Source organism: Diceros bicornis, chromosome 15 (genome assembly GCF_020826845.1).
Source record: "Diceros bicornis minor isolate mBicDic1 chromosome 15, mDicBic1.mat.cur, whole genome shotgun sequence".
NCBI lineage: Eukaryota > Metazoa > Chordata > Mammalia > Perissodactyla > Rhinocerotidae > Diceros > Diceros bicornis.
Window position 1 is genome coordinate 66153908 of NC_080754.1, and position 15505 is coordinate 66169412.

Consider the following 15505-nt stretch of genomic DNA (forward strand, 5'->3'; position numbering starts at 1 on the left):
CCGTAGTAGCCCCCCATGCCTTAGAAAGCATTATCAGACAGCCTCCAGATCGATGGATGACTAACGCCCGAGTGACTCACTACCAAAGTTTGCTTCTAACTAAAAGAATCACCTTTGCCCCACCGGCCATCTTAAACCCAGCCACACTGCTGCCCGAGGCAGATGACGAAATACCCGTCCACCAATGTGGCGACATCCTGGCATCAGAGACGGGGACCCGACCCGATTTGCCAGACAGGCCATGGCCTGGGGCCCCTAATTGGTATACCGACGGCAGCAGCTTTATGGCAGAAGGTAAGAGGATGGCTGGGGCCGCCGTGGTAAATGGGAAAGAAACTCTGTGGGCGAGCAGCTTGCCGGAAGGGACTTCTACACAAAAGGCTGAGCTTATCGCCCTGACACAGGCGTTAAGGTTAGCTAAAAATAAGACTGTGAATATATACACGGACAGCAGGTATGCCTTTGCTACTGCCCATGTTCATGGGGCTATTTATAAACAAAGAGGGCTGCTTACCTCGGCCGAAAAAGATATCAAAAATAAAAAAGAGATTCTGGGCCTCCTAGAGGCTATACATTTGCCTAAAAAGATGGCAATCATCCATTGCCCAGGTCATCAGAAAGGCACCGACCCCATAGCTCAAGGGAACCGCTTAGCAGATTTGGAAGCCAAGCGGGCGGCACTAGGACCTATGGTCCTGACTCTCCAGGGAGCTAAGGTCAACAAAACTGTCTCCGGTGGGGAACTAACTAAAAAAAAGAAAGTCCTTTCCGTTGCAGAAGGGCGAGAATATCTATCACATCTACACCGGCTAACCCACTTGAGCCCTCAAAAACTAATTAAAATTATTGAGGCCTCCCCGTACCAGGTACCAGATTTGAGAAAGGCGGCTGAGGAAATTTATAAAGATTGTAGAGCTTGCGCTCTCACAAATGCTGCAGTTACCAAATACCACACTGGACATAGACTCCAGGGAAATAGGCCTGGAACCTTTTGGGAAATAGACTTCACTAAGATCAAACCGGCCCGGTACGGAAATAAATATCTTCTAGTATTTGTAGATACCTTCTCGGGATGGATAAAAACTTTCCCCACCCAAAAGGAGACTGCCTCTGTAGTAGCCAAAAAGATATTAAAAAAAATCCTCCCAAGATTCGGAATCCCAAAGGTAATTGGATCTGACAACGGTCCTGCATTCGTTGCCCAGGTAAGTCAGGGATTGGCCAGTCAACTGGGGGTCAATTGAAAATTACATTGTGCTTATAGACCCCAGAGTTCAGGCCAGGTAGAGAGGATAAATAAAACAATTAAAGAGACCCTAACTAAATTGTCTATGGAGACCGGCGATAGTGACTGGACAGCCCTCCTGCCCTTTGCCCTGTTCCGCGTCCGGAACACCCCACAGGGACCCTTAAAACTTACACCCTTTGAAATCCTCTATGGGACCCCTCCCCCTTTGGCACAAATAGGGATACATGACCCTGACATTATACCCTCTATACCCTTGTTAGCCCGCTTGAAAGCACTCGAAGCTGTCAGGCGCGACATCTGGAACCAACTAAAGGAAGCCTACCAGCCTGGTGACCTGCTCATACCGCACCAGTTCCAGGTTGGGGACTCTGTCCTTGTGAGACGACATCGGACGGGGTCGCTAGAACCACGCTGAAAAGGGCCCTACGTGGTGCTCCTCACTACGCCTACAGCAGTTAAAGTGGACGATATAACTTCTTGGGTTCACGCCACACACGTAAAAAAGGCACCCCAGAATGCAGCAGATCTTTGGAAGGTGGAAAAGACTGATAACCCTCTTAAGCTGCGTTTGCGTCGTGGGGACGGCAGACAGACCGTCCAATCCTAACCCCCACGCTCCTCAACTGCTCACATGGCAAGTCGTCTCCCAGGTAGGAGATATAACCTGATCAACCCAGAAGACAGCCCCCCCTTGAACTTGATGGCCGGACTTACACCCTGACCTTTGTAAACTAGCCATTGGCGCCCCCGCTAATTGGGACCTAGAGGGGTACACTGATAACGGCAAGGCCCCTTCCTCCCCATCCCCTCCGGGACACCATGGGTTGGACCCCTGGGGAGGATGTGGCACCACTGACCGCCGGAGTATGTTAAGAGCAATGCCCTTTTATGTGTGCCCCGGCTACCACCGAGCTCGCTCACTTAACCCCAAGTGCGGGGGCAAGGGAGATTTCTACTGCAAAAACTGGGGATGTGAGACTAGTGGGAGCACCTATTAAAAGCCCTCCTCCTCTTGGGATTTAATTGAGGTTAAGGCGAACTATAGTCATCAGAAGACAGGAAGCCAAGGGAATGCAGAATGGACCAAGGTACCAGAGTGCAACACCTGGTGCCACCCCTTAACCATTCAGTTCACAGAAAAAGGAAAGACAGTTAAAACCTGGACCGGGAATGGCCATTCTTGGGAAATAAGACTATACAAAGAGCGGTATGATGACGGCCTGACTTTCTCTATTAGACTAAAAATAGATCCCCCTGCCAGCAGACCAATAGGGCCAAACGGGATCCTAGCTGATCAGAGGTCCCCTCTGTCCCAAAAATCCCCCGCCAGCAGACCAATAGGATTAAATAGCCCCAACCCCCCCCAGAACAAATCCAGATCCCTAAATGGGACTGTAAAGATGGTCACCCGGTCTGCTCTGCGGCCGCCATCCACGCCACCTCCCGCAGTACCTACTGAGCAAAGATGGCATGGGGAGCTTACTACGCCTTAAATGATTCCAACCCTGAAATGACTGAATCATGCTGGCTATGCCTAGCGGTCAGCCCCCCTTATTATAAAGGAATTGCCACCATGGGGGTCTATAATAACACCCCAGACCACACGACTTATCTTTGGGGCAAAAAAGGGCGGCTAACCCTAACGGATGCGTCGGGGACCAGTTCAGGACTATGCTTAGGGAAAGTTCCCCCGGGCTATCAGGCTCTATGTAACAAGACTGAAGCTAGCCCTTCGACCACTCCTGGTAATTACTTAATACCAGGGCCCAACAGATGGTGGGCCTGCTCCACAGGCCTGACCCCCTGCATCTCCACTAGCATATTTAATTCGTCACAAGATTTTTGCGTGCTTGTGCAGTTGGTACCTAAAATTTATTATCATACTGCCAATAGTTTCGAGGATAAATTTAACCAGAGATCCAGATTATAAAAAAAAAACCCAGTATCCCTCACACTGGCTGTACTCCTGGGACTGGGAGTTGCCGCGGGCGTAGGGACTGACACTACGGCCTTAGTCACAGGAGAAAGGGGATTAACTGCCTTGAGCAATGCTATAGATAAAGACCTCAGGACTTTAGAACAGTCCATCTCTAAATTAAAAAAGTCCCTCACCTCCCTGTCTGAAGTAGTGCTCCAAAATAAAAGAGGATTAGATCTGCTGTTTTTAAGAGAGGGAGGACTCTGTGCAGCTCTTAGAAAAGACTGTTGTTTCTATGCAGACCACACAGGGGTGGTCCGAGATTCAATGCAAAAATTAAAGAAGAGATTGGACATGAGGCAGCGAAGCAGGGAGGCCCAACAAAGCTGGTTTAAATCCTGGTTCGCTAAGTCCCCCTGGGTGACGTCCTTACTATCCTCCCTAGCAGGGCCTTTGTTAATTCTTTTTCTACTTTTGGTTTTTGGACCGTGTGTTTTCAATAGAATCACTACTTTCATAAGAAAAAGAGTCAATGCAGTGCATGCTATGATGCTCCAACGCCATTACCAAGCTCTCCCACGCCATGAGCCACTAATAGTAGACACCGAAAACTAAGTTCTAAGATTAGAACTAGGGACAAAAGAAGAAGTGGGGAATGAAGGATGTAAATTATGTTAAAAATTTAATATGTTAACACCTTAAGGGGCAGTTGGGGCGAGTCTTCTATGAATAGAGTCTATCGATCCCAACTGACTCTGTTCGCGGAAGACTCACCCTAAACTGTTCAGAGAAAATTGAGAACAAGGGAATGCTACAGAGGGATAAGTTTGGGAGGGTCGGGGTGGAGGGGGGCCAGGTGGGGACATGTGTGTGCACCTTGATAGCTGTTTCGCGCCGTAGCAATTCGCGCCATAAAATGTAACTGTCTAAATGTTTTAAATTAACCAATCATGTAAAACCGCGCCAACCTTTTCCCGCTTTATGCTCCCAAATCCTATAAAAGAACTTGCCCCCTAAGGCTCGGGGTCGACCCCTCTGTCTCCTGCGAGGGACACGAGTCGACCCGGAGCTCCGCTCAATAAACCTCTTGCGTTTGCATCAAGTTCGGTCTTCTGTGTCTGTGGGCCCACGTCATCCCGAGACCTGGTGAGTTGGGATTTCCCTCCCCTTCCCCTTGGGAATCCAACAGAACAAACGTTACAGACCATCATGTCCAAGGATGGCAGAGAGATATCTTCCTCAGTGTAATAGTTTGGTAAAGAGTTGGAATGGGCAATTACAGAGTGGTTGTCTAAAATGAGGGGAGAGGGAATACAGGCATGAAGAACTGGCCTACAAGTTCATGAGAGTGTCCTCACATTCCACACAAAGGGAGTGTCCGCACTAGAGAGATTCCTCTGCATGTCTGGTGGAAATGGGGAATAGAGGATGTGGGGAGGATGCTAGCGTGACTGTGCAATTCTTCTCATGGAGGGGGGATGCTGGTATGACAACTATGCTTTTTCCTTTCTTTTCCACGTCACCTCAATTTTCTTTTTCTTCCTACCTGATGCAGTGGTCCCTGGACCAAGGATGCAACTACATTGCTGGAAGCAGGAATGATTCCTAAGCAACAAACTATAACTGTTTAAAATCTTGATGTCAGAATTCCTAAGGGCCTGATGGAGTGGGTTGTACTTTCACTCCATCTGGCAATATTGGGGCTAACAATGACCACAGTCATGTTGCCTATTGGTAGAAATAGGCCACTAGTTCTGTGTCTCTGTAAGCCTACTCTATATGAATGGGAGTGGACTGAGGAGGAGGTGCTTGCTAGACTTGTGTTGCTGCCTGCAATCTAGACCAGCAGAGTGGCCGAACCTCACGTCCCTTGCAAAGGTGAAAGGGTTTGGGTGCAAATGGAGAGAAGGAATAGTAGCTAAGGGTAAAGGAATGAATAAATGGATTATGCAATGAGAGAATTCCAATACTAATGCTTGGAAAGAAGCTCAGAGCAAAAAAATGATATTGTCTCTTAGTTCAATTATACCACATGCCTGGAAGTGTGAAGCCATATATTGCTGAGACCACTCCTTTTGAAACCTGACAAGATCGAATGGAAGCCTGAAAACCTAAGTGTCCTCGCCCTGAGAGACATTTTGGTCATATGATATGATGACGGCTTGAGCTAACTGTTAGAGGCTGGATGGGACTCTAGTAATGTGCCAGTATCTTTTGACTCTTATTTTTCAGGTTATATCTACCAGAATGTGATATGCTATAACACTGGCATTGTTGGAAAGATTATAATACTGATATTGATGGTCAAATGTATTGGGAAATTGAGTTTAATAGCTTCCTATCCTTACACCCATATTGACTCCTCCAAATGTTGCTGTATTTGTTATGCTGAGTCAGGTAAGTTCGTTTTGGTATAAAAGATCCCGTGGTCAAAAACCAGGTGGTGGCCTATGATGTAATAAAGAATACACCTGGTCTTGAGGGGGGTGCCAGTAAGAGCTTCCAAAACCCTTGCTATTTCCTGCGTGATAGGAGTATCTTTGTTATGCTAATGAGTGGCTGTGTGTGTGTGTGTGTGTGCGCGTGTGTGTGTGTGTGTGTCTTGAGGGGCTAGATAGCTGCAGGATGAGGGCTGGTTACCAGAAAAACTACATAATTAGAAGGCTAAAACTTGCAGCCGCCTGACCTCTAGGTAGACGAAAGGGACTAGAGATTGAGTGACACGGCCAATGATTTATGCCTACATAATAAAACCCTGATGAAAAATTCAGGACAGCAAGGCCTGGGGAAGTTCCCGGTTGGTGAACACAGTGACGGCTGTGAGGATGACGGGCCTGGATTCCACGAGGAGAACAGGTGGAAACTCTGTCTCCCCGCTTTCCCCCCAGACCTCTCATTTCTCCTAGACCTTGCTCTATGTGTCTCTTCCATTTGGCTGTTCCTGAGTTGTATCCTTTATAGTAAAATTGTAATCAAAAGTAAGGCATTTTAGTGAATTCAGTGTCATTCTAGCAAATTATCAAACCCAAAGGGGGAGTGGTGGGAACCCCCAAATTTGCAGCCAAGTCAGACAGAAGTATGGGTATCCTGGGGTTCCTACTTGCGACTGGTGACTGAGATGAGGGAGGTCCAGTTGGGGATCTCATCCTCGATCTTGTGGGACCCGGCACCAACTCCGGGTAATGAGCGTCAGAATTGAACTGAACTGTAGGACAGCCGGCTGGTGTCAGAGAACTGTTGTTAGAATGCAAGCACATTTCATTATGTTGTTTGTTTAAATTGTAGTAAAATAAACATAATATAAAATTTACCCTTTTAACCATTTTTCTTTTTAAACTTTTTATTGAAATATAATATATAAAACATATATAAGTCTGTAAGTACAACTCATAAGTAAACTGCTCAATAGTATTTCACAAACTGAACACACCCTTGCACCCAGCATCTGGATGAAGAACAGAATATTACAACATTCCAGAAAAGAAAAGGAGTATGTTGAAAAGACAGGAACATTTTCATAATAAAAACCTAGATATGTTAGTTAAACTGGGGGTGAGAGAAGTAATGTCTTTCCCATGCATTTGCATATACCCACTCTATAATATACCATTTCCAAAAATGGCTTCGCGGAAGACTTTCTAAGAAGTATTTGCGTTAATGTTAAAAACTTTTGTGGTAATAATAATTTTGGGACATATTAATTAAGGCTAGTCAAACAGGCTTGTCATTTAAGGAGATTTTCACAAATTCAGACTCCAGGGCCTAGTGCCTGAACATTCTCAAGTCAGGAGAGGAATGAGGAAAATATTTCTTGCCCATTCCAGATATATTTCTAAAATTATGGTAATATATATATAAAAAGATTTACCATTTTAACCATTTTTAAGTGTACAGTTCAGTGGCATAAAGTATGTTGACAATGTTATGCAACCATCACCTCTATCTATTTCCGGAATGTGTTCATCCCAAACAGGAATCCTGAACTCAAACAATAACTCCTCATTCCCCTCCTCCCTGACAACCACTATTCTTTCTGTCTCAATGAACTTGCCGATTCTAGATACCTCATATAAGTGGGATCATACAATATTTGACCTTTTGTGTCTGGCTTATTTCACTTAGCACAGTATTTTCAAGGTTTATCCATGTCGTAGCATATATTAGAATTTCCTTCCTTTTTAAGGCTGAATAATGCTCCACTGTATGTATATACGCGCTTTGTTTATCCATTCATCTGTTGATGGACATCTTTTTTGTCCACCTCTTTACTGTTGTGAATAATGCTGCTCTGAACATTGCTGTGCCAGTATATACATTGTTATATATTTTCATAAAGCCATCCTCATGTATTTTGGTTGTATAAATAAACTTTTGAAGCACTTTATGATTTAGAGGTTAAACAGAACTTGATAACGACATTTTAAAGAGTCCAATGTTTTATTATCAGCATTAATAGTTGTTCCTGCTGAAGATTCATGGATAAAATAATGGACAGATCACTAGAATGTAAGCAACACTACACAGGTGGATCATAAATATATAGGAATATTTTGCTAAATATTGGATTAAAAAATATAAAAGATGAAATTACATCAATGATTTTGTGCTTAGTCTTTCTGAACATACTTTTTGTATTAAATATACAGCAAGTGCTTATACTTAAAGATTCTGCCTTTTTCTTTAGCAATGAAAACATGCTTATCCTTGGTTAATCAGAATTAGTTTCAAAAGGTAAAACTTCTCAAAGGTGAGCATGACATTTAGCGCTTTAGACTGTGTTCTGGCTGGACTGGCTGCTTGATGAGCGCTCGCGTTCTTTGGTAACTTCCATCTCAACTTTGGCTTTGATTTTCTCCCAGTCTATCTGGAGCTGCAATCGAAGAAAAGAAGAAACGTGCGTGTGTAGTATAAGACGTTTCGTTTAATCCAAGGTCATCAAGAGTAAATAAAAATAGACTTGTGGGAGTTTATGACTCCCAAAACATTAGAGAAAAAGACGGCATGAAAGAAAAGTTAAGAAGAAATAATGCTCAAAAAAATAGCTTTAAGAATAAGACCAAATAGAACAATTACCACAATAAAAAGCAAAGACTCTCATTGTGATTCAAAAGACCAAAATCTAGCTGTAGGTATTTTATCAAAGGCACAGCTAAACAGCCCCGTGGAGCCTTAGGATTCTGCACGGGTGCCTCAGGGACAGGGGAGAGAAGGCGGACTGCTCTCCCCCAAACAAGAGGAAAATGCACAGGGCTCTGGGCACCAGGCCATGTGTCAAATGGGTCAGCTCCTCACCGCTTAGATACTGAGATTCCCATCAGAAGCCTAGCTATGAAGAAAGATAGGGAGCATCTTCTTCCCCTGAGCATATTCCGCAAAAGTGGCTCCTTTGCAACAACTCTTAATGTAATATAAAGACGTGGCAGTGGTGGGGACAGTGGTGAAAAGACATTTGAGGAAGCAGTGGGAAAGCAAAGCTGGGAGACACATAAAAAGAGTAACAGAAAAGTGACACCATTTTTATCTGTTTGCTTTTTTTTTTTTTTTTTTTGCTGAGGAAGACTGGCCCTGGGCTAACATCTGTGCCCATCTTCCCATACTTTGTAGGTGGGACGCCGCCACAGCATGGCTTTACGAGCAGTATGTAGGTCTGCACCTGGGATCTGAACCTGTGAACCCCAGGCCGCCGAAGTGCAGTGCACGAACTTAACGAGTGCACCACCGGGCCGGCCCACTTGTTTCCTTTTGATCCACGATGCAGCCCCTCTGCCCCTGCCAGTCCAGCCCTGCCCCTCCCCTAAGCTTATTAGACTTGGTGTTAGAAATGGACTCTGCCCCTGAGCTCCATGGAAAATTTCTTTAGGAAAAAGCATTCTACTGTTCTAAATAGTTTGGAGATCACTCACTTAGGAATATATGTCCTCTCAGGTAAGATATGGCAAAAACTGGGTCCTAGATTAAACTAACTCAATTTTACTATGTAATAAACTCAAATCCCTGAGACTGAGCCAAAGTGGATAGGTTTCACCTCCATGCAGGGGAGTTGAGTGGAACAAGCAGAGTTAAACCAGACTGAGGTGTGACTTGCTGCTTGAACAGATTTATCCTAAGTAACTGCGAGATTAATTTTACCTTAACAGGACTTCACGCCTCTTTTGTTTTGTGCTGGAAGTTGATGAAATTAAGTATTTGGTTCTTTTTTATTCTAATATCCTTTATCTAAATTTCTATGAAGTAATTTGTGGATATTTTTGGTCACTTTTTTTTTTAGATAATAATTCCATATACCTATCTATAATAAATAAAATGGATGAATTAAAAGACTCCCTCTTACTCATAGAAGATGAATGTCTGTGCTAAGATACAAGTGACAGACCATTGAAAGACAGACCAAACATTAGATTATTTGCAAGACCCATTTTTCAATCAGGCCAGAACTTCATATTTTTTAAATGGCAAAACACTCGTTTCTATGTCGAACAAAACATTTGCAAAGAGAAAGACGAAACTTGATGAATGCCTTGGCCTTCTTCCAGCCGTATATTGACTTACACACATTTCTCGCATCAATCACAATAAAACCATATATTGACGGTACACTGAACAACTGTTGCTTTGCTGCACCAGAAGGCCATCAAATAAATTGATGACATCTATATTACTTACCTGTTATAGTACAACTGAGGGTATCAGCTGACAGCTGTCCTACTAAAAATAAATGTTTCACTTTCACTTTGGCATTTATCCAGTTTTAGAACAGTATTCTACTGATAATTTAGTCCTTGGAATAGAGTATTTTGAATAGTGGGTTTTAGATAAGGATGTATTCACAACAGTTGTCAAGTGACTTCTACACTAAAACACATCCTTTCTATCATAGGGAGTGTCAATACTATTTGGCACTTCTTATTTTAGTTCCTAGTAAATTCTTCTTATTCATACAGAAGTAATTTCAAAATCATACCAAATGGCTCTCCATCTTCTACCCCATCTCTCTTATTCTCAGCTAGAAATCAGCTTCCTACCTTACAGAGAATACAGTGGTCATCAAGCATGAATTCACTTAATTTCCTTCCTCACACAAACTTACCTACATCTGTAGCCATCCTTATCTTTTTCCTTTCTGTCTCAGGCCAACCTTTTCACATTAAGTCCTTGATTCCATCTTCTTTGACTCCTCTAGGACATCTGCCTTCAATTATGACTTACATATTCAATTTCCTTCTCTTCACTGGCTGCTCCTCATCATCCTTCCCTCTCTATTCTGTCTCCCTGCAAGCTACCGCCCTCATTCATCTCATTCCTGACTCTCATTCTCTCCCCAGACCACTGTAATGTGAATGTGTTCCCATTACACTTCATAAACTTTTCACTAATGCCACCATCAAGTGTTTTCATTCCTCATCCTATATACCTTTTCTGTATGATTCAATTACTCATTCAACAAGTATTTAGTGTTACTATTCTAGGCGCAAGGATTTAGCAATAAACAAAAAGATAAAAATCACTGTCTTCATAGATAAACAAAGACAAATAATAGTGGAAGGCATACATATAATGTCAGAATATATATATATAATATATAACGATATATATATAATGACATGATAATGATAATTATACACATATAATGTCAGAAGTGGTAAGAATTTTGGAAACAAGGAAGGCAGATAGTGAGTGCCAGGGCTGAAGTTGGGGGTGGGTGGGTGTTGTATTTCAAACAGCATGATCAGAAAAGGCCTCTTTAAGAAGTTGCCGTTAAGACCTGATGGAGATGAGTGAGTGAATCCACGCGTACATCTGGGGAAGAGCATGCTGACAAAGAAAAAGGCCCTGACGCATTTCCTGGACCTTGGTGGCCACTGCTCTTTGAACCATCTCTCCCGTTAGACTGTATAATACCACTCTCTTCTGGTTTCTACTCTCCTTTCTAAATGTCCTTCTTGGTCTTTTTTTTCCCCCTTTTTCTCCTATGTCCTTTCCCTAGACAACCTCTCAACTGTTCGTATTCACCAGGATCCCAACCACACTTGTTCATACTTTCCCTAGAAGATCACAGCAACTCACACAGCTTCAACTACGCCTAGATGTTCATGACCATCAATTTATTTACCATGCCCTGATTCCTCCTTTGTCAATGTCCTTCCATGTTCACATGTATATTTCCAGTCGTTGGCTAGATAGCTCCACTTGGATACCCCACAGGGCCTTCAAATTCAAAAAATTGTGTATTTTCATTTATTCAAACTCAAAAGGTCTAAAACTTGTATATTCTCATGTTCCTTATCTAGATTAATGGCATCCCCATCTACAGTCACCCACGCTAGAAATGCTCAAGTTTTTCTCAAATGTCTTGCCTTGCCTCACCACCTCTCCTCCCACCCAAACCACAATGTTCTCTTGATTTTACTGCTGAATTTTTTCTTACATTAATCTTACTCTTTCCATCTCCTGGTGGGTCTATTATAGTAATCTCCTAACTGGTCTCCTCATCACCACCCTTACCACCAATCCATCTTCCATATCAGAAGTTATCTTTCAAGTCATTCTCTTGATTACAAACCTCCAAGTCTTCTCACTGCTTTCATTATGAATTCTATTCTCTTTAACACGGTATTAAAACCCTTCAATATCTGGTCCCAGCCAACATTCCAATCACCCAGGACCAAGAGCAGTCACTAGGGACACCTTCCCCATTCTTTTAAGACTCCATGCATTTGCTCTTATTATTATATCCTTTAACTAACTAACAAAATCCTACTCAAGATAATTTTGTGTCAAACTCTAAGTTTCCATTTATTTTTAGGAATCAGGATTTTAAAAGGGAAAAGTGATCATGCTATTTCCTTTCAATGAATTCATATAAGTCTTAGGATAAAGTCCAATATCCATAATTTGCCCTATGAAACCCTCAAGTCAATCTCCCTTTTGCTCTTTACTCTTTCCCACTTCAGAGCCTTCCTCTGCCTGGAACATATCCATCCCTACTCCACTCTCACCCCCAGTCAGCTTCTACTATTCATTCTTTAGAGCTCAGCTCAAATATCATTTGCTTTGCTTAGAAAAGTCTTTACTGACCCTTCCCCCCCTTGGTCAGGTTCCCCATTTATAAGGCTTTATAGCCCCATGTACAACACCTTCAAGGCAATGATCACAATTGAAATTAATAACTAACTGTATTATTAACTATTGCCTCCATTTGAATATAAGCTTCATATGGCTGGAGTCAGTGTCTGCCATGCTTATATATCCTAAGCACCAAGGAGAGTGCATTGTCTGCAGGAAGCCCTCAATAAATATTGAACGAATAAAAGGTAACTATCCAGCAAAAGAGCTATCACCTAACAATCTCCTACTACCTTCTCTCCAGGGTTTTGCATCTCAGGACCTCATAAGATTATAAGGCCTTAAAACCTGCAAGGCACCTTAGGTAGTAGCAATGCCTAAAGTGGTTTGTCTGAACAAGAGTGTTGACTCTTCTGGATCTTCTTCAAAATTCTACACTTTCTGAAATTCTGCTCATGAGGCATTGCTTTGTTTTTCACACTTTCTTTTCCTCCTAGCATGTCTTAAACATTTCCTGGTTCTTCTACTTTTCTTCTTGCATAGAGTGTGTATTCAGTAGATTGAATATATTCCTCAAGTGGATTTTATTTGCCAAACTGACAAATTACTTTACCGATATCTACTGAACACCATGGTAGACCAGGTACAATGATTTTAACAGGGTTCTTACAAGACAGTCCACCTGTATGAATCCCAGATTTCTATATTTTAAACTAGAAACACCCAAGTAACATTTCAGGACTCTTAAATACGAATGTATATCAAACTTTTCACTTCTTGTAAACTTTCATGTTATGCATTGTGAGCCCACTAGAATTCACCAGATATCTAGAATAAATTTATCAATTTTTAAAAAATGATCTTTTTCTATTCAACTCAGTTTATATAATCACAATTTTGGCTAAGATAAATAAACACTGAGGAATTTTTTTTTTTAATTTTTTGTTTATTGCAGTAACATTGGTTTATAACATTGTAAAAATTTCAGGTGTACATCATTGTACTTCTATTTCTGCATAGATTACATCATGTTCACCACCAAAATACTAATTACAACCCATCACCACACACATGTACCGAATTATCCCTTTCACCCTCCTCCGTCCCCCCTTCCCCTCTGGTAACCACCAATCCAATCTCTGTCCCTATGTGTCTGTCTACTCAGCCATAAGAAACGATGAAATCCAGCCATTTGTGACATCATGGATGGACATTGAGGGTATAATGCAAAGTGAAATAAGTCAGAGGGAGAAGGTCAAATACCGCATGATTTCCTTCATTAAGTAGTAGATAATAACAACAATAAACACTGAGGAATTTTTAAGTCAAAAATAATTTTTATCTTAAAATACTGCTTTATGATTTCTAGTTAACTTCCAAATTATATTTATGAAGAAAAAAAGTAAGGTACCAGAACATAGTGCCATAGGGAGTAAAAGTAACCTATATAGTTTCAGGATGAAAAGAAAACTAAATACCCAACAAAATCACATTGTTCTGATTACTCCACTTTGAACATTTCTGCTACTATTCTGATTGAAGTATTACATTTTGCTAACAGTTGAATACATATATAATGAGAAAGAAGATAAGAATGTTAAGTTTTTTGTCTAAAATATAATTTCCCTGAGATTAAGAACTATATTTTCTATGTCCTCAAAAGCACCTAATGTGAAAATACTGAAGAAAATATTGATAACAAGGATGATGAAGAGGAAGCAGAGTAGTATTAACCTGCTTAAGAATTATACAGTAAAGCAAATTTAAGGTGGGTGCTCAGTGTTAATATATTGTCATGTTTTCAAAACTGTGACAAAGAGATCAGGTGATGTGGCGATTCTCTGGGCTGCTGTCATACTCTGTGAACTCAAGTGTAGTTCTCAGAGGTCCCAGGGACCCTGAGTTTGTCTCAGTAGTACAGCAAGCCCTCATAGCCCAAACTCCCAGAGGATTCATGTCAGTACTAAAGTTGTGAATAAAACAAAAAATGTTTGTGGAGCTTCCATAAAATATGTCTCTTTCTACAAAGAAACCCACAGCTTGCGTCTATCTTGGATCCAGATGTTGAAGTTGCGTGGCAGAACTCTAAGAAGGACCCCAAAGTCTTCACTACCCTAAAAACTGTCCTGAAGTCCAAAGATGTAGATCATGACACTCAGATTCTAAATATGATGAGACATAATAGAAAATATGCATATTAGTCTCTGTCCTGGTTCCTGGCACAGGGCTCCTGAAACCCTGACAATTCCCTAAGAGATAAGAGCACTAGGAGCATCTTTGTTCTAATATTTGGTCTTTGACCCCAGTTCCTGACACTGGGCTCCCAAAACCCTTATAATTTCCTGGGTGATAGGAGGGTCTTTTTTTTTAATGAGGCAACTCTGGGTGGGCTAACGGAGGGGGGCTGGTCACCCAAAAGACCATGCCATGATTAGAAGCTTGGAAATTTCAGCCCCACACCCCATTCTCTTGAGAAGGGAAAAGGGCTGAAAATGGAGTTAATGCTTGATCATGCCTACATGATGAAGCCTCCATAAAATCCCAAGAGTACGGGGTTCAGAGAGAGCTTCCAGGCTGGTGAACACATCCACACTGGGAGGGGGATGCACTCCAACTTCATAGGGACAAAAGCTCCTGTGCTGGGGACCCTCCCAGACCTCGCCCTGTGTATCTCTTCATCTGGCTGTTCATCTGTATCCTTTAATATCCTTTGTAATAAATCAGTAATCTAGTGAGTAAACAGGTTTCCTTGAGTTCTGTGAGCCATTCTAGCAAATTAATCGAACCTGAGGAGGGGACCAGGGGAACCTCTGATTGGTCAGAAGCACAGGTAACAACCTGGACTTGCAACTGGCATCTGAAACCCAAGGTTGGGGTCATTGGAACCTCCGATCTATAGCCGGTAGGTCAGATGCACAGGTGATAACCTGGGCTTGCGACTGGCGTCTGAAGTGGAGGTGGAGGTTGGGGGCAGGGAGTAATCTCGTGGAACTGAGCCCTTTACTTGTGGAATCTGATGCTATCTCCAGGTACATAGTGTCAAAACTGAGTTAAATTGTAGGACGCCCAGCTGGTGCTGGAGAATTGCTTGTTGGCATGGGGAAAAGCCTCCACACATTTGGTGACCGGAAGTGAAGTGTTTTGTGTGAACAGTCAAGGAGACTCACAGGTGAAACTCATAGTAGGGAAGAACTGGGTTTTCCCAACACAGTAGGGGAAAGACTGAGTTTTTCAAATCATATGGTAAATGGATAATGGTGGCTTTAGCAGGAATT

At 42.3% G+C, this 15505-nt stretch overlaps 1 protein-coding gene across 4 annotated transcripts in view; it reads right to left on the minus strand.

Moving 5' to 3' along the window:
- Positions 1-6500: 6500 nt before the first annotated feature.
- Positions 6501-15505, minus strand: part of IFT80 (intraflagellar transport 80) — a 144121-nt gene continuing 135116 nt past the window's right edge. For all 4 annotated transcript variants that reach the window (XM_058556463.1, XM_058556466.1, XM_058556467.1 and 1 more), the window contains exon 18: positions 6501-8037. In XM_058556463.1, coding sequence (XP_058412446.1) covers positions 7936-8037 — 102 coding nt within the window. In that variant the 3' untranslated portion in view covers positions 6501-7935. The remainder of the gene's footprint in view (positions 8038-15505) is intronic.